We start from the raw sequence: 5,082 nt of genomic DNA, 5'->3' as shown, positions 1-5,082 counted from the left end.
TAGAAGTCTCAAGTTTCTTATGTTGGATGTAGGATTTTAACTCCATATGATGGAGAATTCAATTACGGCCGCGTAGGAAAAAGAATCGCGTAAAACGGATCAATAACGAAGAATTTATGGTCAATTCCGTAAAAACCGTTGTTGCTGAAAAATGCAGGACACAGCTCTGAACTCGCTGGAAAATCATATCTGTCGCGCCACGCGACGGATGACCAGAAACACGTCGCGATACGCGACGATACGACGCGACACGCGTGAGACGAGGGTGTCTCTATCGCGACCCGCGTGAGATCCCAAAGTTGGCAAATTCATTTTTCTTGTCCGTTTTTGTATCTGGACTTGATCTAAACTCATTTTAAGCCCGTATAACTAATCATTTCATGGTTTATGAAATGCAGGTGATATTTTGAACTCCAGATGACAATCAAGCGTCGAGCAAGAACCGAACACGCATTAAATGAAGCTTCCACAAGTTGTTTCGTCGTTATTCTAAAACGGCGAATTAAACCACATTATGTTGTATCACTTTAAATTGTAAAAGTTTTTAATAAACCCGTATTTATTTATAGTATGTGTAGTCTTAACTATACGTCTAATTGTTAATATTTCATGTAAACCGTTAAATAGTAACTAGGGTGTTACACATATTCTAATCAATTTGTGAATCAAGTACCTTTGTGTTCCATAAATCTCAAATTAACCACCTACAAATTAAGAACTGCGGAATAAATGGCGTAGTTTGCATAGAATAGCCCTGCAACCGACGATCACTCCATTTGTGCATATCTTATTTGGACGGTGCCCACAACATAACTTCTAACTGCATGTATGAGTACCCAAGTTGTATCAGTTTTTTCTTTTATCATTAGCAGTAAAGCCGAACTTAAATTTGTTTTCCATATCAAAGCAAATAATTAAGTTTTTATAATCTCTTATTATCAGCCGACTCAAGACTCAAGTTCAATAGAAATCCATAATCCTTCATTTACTCTCTTGCCAATAGAACTGTCACTCCAGAGACAGTGGGCAAAAGCCAAAAGGTAAAATATACAGACTTAAGGGGAATAACAGTACCTGTGGTAACATCCAGTGGCCCGAAAACATCCAGATCGCTTCACCGCCATCTCGCCATCCTTTAGTTTCTAATAAAATCCGAAAATCAAATCAATAAATTGAAAATAAACTTACGGGTTTAGGGTTTAGCATGATTAACCATAAAAGAATTCACCTCATTTATGTAGAGCTAGAATCATGGATGCAATTAAAAAGACATGAGTGATTACTTTTCACTCATAGTTCACAAAAACTCAACCTTCACACATGTTCTAGTTAAAGTTCATAGCAAAGATTATAAGCAGCAGAAGATATTACCTAATGTTCATCTCCATGTCCATGCCCTTCCCAAGGTTGCCGCCATCCCTAAATGTTTAAAACCAGGTTCAGTTTAATGTATTTCAAGCTTCTTATATGATGCTTTATCAATTTAACGTCAACAAAACATAAATATGCAACAGGAATTACGTTCTGGTCAGCTTAATAAACCAAGTAAAAAATGATCAGTACGCTACTCGACCCCAGGTGATGATTTCACAATACCCTTAAAAGCAGCCATTCTTCCCCATCTAGAATCACCATTTATGTGAAAAAAAAACTTTTCAAACCGCTTAAATATCCATTAAGAAGGTATCATTCTCTTTCCCATTGTTTCAAAAAGGCCTTATATGTATCTGGTATACTTTTATTGTTTTCCTTTTTAACCATTTAAGCATATACACAGAAGCACCTGTAGTTTCTAACAAAGTAAATAACGTAATAGATAATTGCATAGGGAACTACATGACCATCTTGCTTAACCCGATATAGAATCCAAAAATCATGGCTCACGTGGCCTTTCTGGTGACAGTATAAGAAATAATTGCTTTGCCAGTTAACCAAACGTACAATATAAACTGGAATAAAACTTTATTTAGACAGGAAAGAATAAAAGATCTAATATAATTAACATTATTTCATCTTACTGCTTGCCAGCGTATTCGGAGAATCCAATATGTTTGAACTTTTCAAATTTACCGCCTGCAAAAAATCTAATATTTGATTACATATTTCTCAAAAAAAAAAAGTATTTAATGTAAGGATATAATGTCATTGGTATCAAGGGCAACCAACCTCAAGTGCCTTGCAGACTTTATCAACCTCGGGGCATAATTTATTTTCTGTGAAGTCAAAATCAACTCAAGCACACCAACACACGATTGACCAGAAGGTTCAAACACAAGCAAAGCGAGGGTTCCATGAACATCATAACTCAAAGCATGATTAAGTTGTTGGTACTCTTTATCAGAATAATATTGCACATTCGGAGTCCATTCAGGAAGCTTCTGTCTGAAAACCCGAGCTGGAAGCCCAAGAACTCCATTAGTCTCACCATCAACAGAAAACGAATACATCAAAGAAGCCATTTTGTACTGATGAAGCCCAGTGCACTTCAGGTCAAGAACAAACAGTTGACCAGATGTTGTGAGCACGTATCGACCCTTGTTTTTCACAGGCGCCCAAACTTGAGCTAAAACATGCTTTTCACCCAATTCTATAAAGTAACGTAGCGCCATTGTCATTCTTTCCTTGATCACACACGTTGCATCTTGATATTCTGGACTCACCTACAAAACCAGCATCGGTAGCTGCCTTTTCATATCATTGTTTGTCACCTTTCTTGTTACTTGTTCACCGTTATCTGCATCCAGTAAAACACGGTACCAAAATCAAGATCTAACACTCACAATCATATATATGATATATCATAATCAAACATAAGTATTAACTAATATGAATCCTGATTAAATTAAGTTCTGATTCATCTTCGATTACCGATCTATCAAAAATGTTTTCAAACTCAGAGTAGCTCAACTTTGAGCATGTATAACTCCACCACTAACTCCGAAAGAGTTACTGAGTGTAAGTCTTCAGCCTGAAACAAAGAACACATGATAAATGTAAAGCATATAACCTGGATGTAAAGGTCGCTTCAGCCTGGAACAAAAAACACATGATAAATGTAAAGCATATAACCTGGATATAAAGGCCGGTCACTCACCACCAACTGAATGATCAAAGGCGTGCCACTCCTTTCAAATTCCAACTTGACATTTTGCCCCACGCTATCATCAAGTAAGTTTCCAACTTCAGAAATTAAGTAATCACCTACATGAAGGCTTATCAACACCTAAATCATATATCAAAGATTGTTTATAGTATTTGTTTCCATAGAATTACAATTCTCACGATTACACAAGTCTATGCATCAGTTTGAATTGGAGCTAAAGAAAGTCAACAACTTGTCTTTTGGTTACACTATAATATGCCAAGCTGAAGTCATTATGATGTTGATCAAACTAAGTGACTAAAGATCTATGCAAAAAAAGTAGGGTACACTTAATCGCCAATTGAGAAAAGTCAACTTCAAATATTGAATTAATGAGAATCTGCCTTTGATTAAAGCTACTACAGTAACGATCAAGGTAGATAATCAGCAGGTTATTGAAGATTTGATGTTATGTTGCTGGAAAGTTTATAGTATGGTCAACAGCTATTTGGTGTGTATCCTAAACTCAACTGTTATATTCTAACCTTCAAAGTAAAGCATTGGGAGAGTTAAATATCTTTAATTTAAATAATAAACAAAATTGTCTAGTAAAGATATTAGGTGACATAATTAGATATAGCTACTTGATTCATTGCTGAAATTTAATGCCACTGAGAGCAGTTCCATGAAACAACATAAATTTCAGATTATAATATGAAAAGTAGCTAACAAAAACATAATGGGTGGCAAAACATACCTAATGGTTTGGGAAATCTCAAACAGGTCAAATGGGTTAAGTAAGTCAAACCAATCATCACATTTTAGTGCATAGAGACAAAGAAGGTAACCATACTAAATACCATTTTCAATTTTCCAGGTCCTTTGATCATTGCATCAGTAGCTTTGTACCTCAATGTCTACCTACTGGTTTGTTTCAAAAGCAGTGAGCATTTCTTGCCAAATAAACTCACTGCAACTACAATAATAGGAGGTTTAGCATTCCAACATGTATCTGATAAAAAATCCATAAAGAAGCAAAAAATGTAAGAGCAAATTCACTTATCAAAATAATGTAATTCAAAATAGCAACTTACAAATACTAAACTGGACTCCCATTGAAGTAAAGTCTTAAAGGGAACTCATCGTGTCACCCGATTGTTAACTTTGCTAGTCTTCAAAAACCTAATTGACAGCCATGAAACAAAAATTAATAACAAATACATAATCTGTAACCATAGCATTCCCAAACTATAATAGCATTAGCAAATGAGTTCATTGAGTAAAAGTACACTTTTCATTTAATTTCAATCCTTGTGAGATTTCAGCCATGAATTCAACTTCAATTTTCAAAAACCCAACAATCATGAATCTAACAACAACTAACAACAAACATATAACCTGTAACCAATCATTCACAAATTATTGTAGCATTAGCAAATTCAATAACAAACGATTCATCCACCAAAAGTGATATAAAATATTTGTAAATCAGAAATCGCATCAAACTTTGAAATCTCCGTTCGAAAACACACGTCTAATTCAGAGTAAAAGAGTAATCCATAACTTGAAAAACATTCACAAAAATGATAGAATGAAGATAAAACAAATCGATCCAGTGCTAAACAATTAGGGTTATAACAGAATCACATACCAGTTAAAATAAATTCAAAAATCGAAACCGGATCGTCGCCGAGAGACAAAGAGGAGCACGTGAGATGAAGAAGACAAAGAGCAGGTGGATAAAATCTACGGTTACATGAACATACCAGGATTTGAGGAAATCAACATAGATGAATTCAATAGATGAAGTTGTCATTGATAAAAACGGGAGATTGATGAAAGAAAATGGGGGAAAAAGGATAGATGTTCAGGAGGATTAAAGAAAATTAGGGTTTTTGAATGATACGGATGTAAAGCGTGTCTAAGAAGCCGCGTGAAAGGAAAATAGAGGAAAAGGGTTTGGCGCTCAAAGAGAATTCTCTGGCCTAAGAGAGTGTCCA

At 35.2% G+C, this 5,082-nt stretch overlaps 1 protein-coding gene across 6 annotated transcripts; it reads right to left on the bottom strand.

Annotated features, from left to right (window-relative positions):
- Positions 1–609: 609 nt before the first annotated feature.
- Positions 610–5,082, bottom strand: LOC118484831 (protein NLP6-like). Of its 6 annotated transcripts, XR_004874628.1 has the most exons (10): positions 4,734–5,064; positions 4,177–4,264; positions 3,943–4,058; positions 3,070–3,201; positions 2,869–2,968; positions 2,167–2,734; positions 2,019–2,073; positions 1,372–1,419; positions 1,075–1,142; positions 610–820 (listed from the first exon to the last, which is right to left on the bottom strand). XR_004874628.1 is itself a non-coding variant. In XM_035980862.1 (9 exons), exons 5-8 carry the CDS (start codon positions 2,613–2,615, stop codon positions 1,136–1,138), a joined length of 570 nt encoding a protein of 189 aa, XP_035836755.1. In that variant the 5' UTR covers positions 2,616–2,734; positions 2,869–2,968; positions 3,070–4,058; positions 4,177–4,264; positions 4,734–5,038; the 3' UTR covers positions 610–820; positions 1,075–1,135. The 6 variants fall into 6 exon arrangements, 1 of the variants encoding a protein (XP_035836755.1); XR_004874629.1 differs by having other exon boundaries at positions 3,070–4,094; positions 4,734–5,082; XR_004874627.1 differs by having other exon boundaries at positions 3,070–4,058; positions 4,734–5,081.

This window comes from Helianthus annuus, chromosome 12 (assembly GCF_002127325.2).
Source record: "Helianthus annuus cultivar XRQ/B chromosome 12, HanXRQr2.0-SUNRISE, whole genome shotgun sequence".
Taxonomy (NCBI): Eukaryota; Viridiplantae; Streptophyta; class Magnoliopsida; order Asterales; family Asteraceae; genus Helianthus; species Helianthus annuus.
Note: the sequence above shows the minus strand (reverse complement) of the source record. Positions and strands in the feature narration are given on the sequence as shown.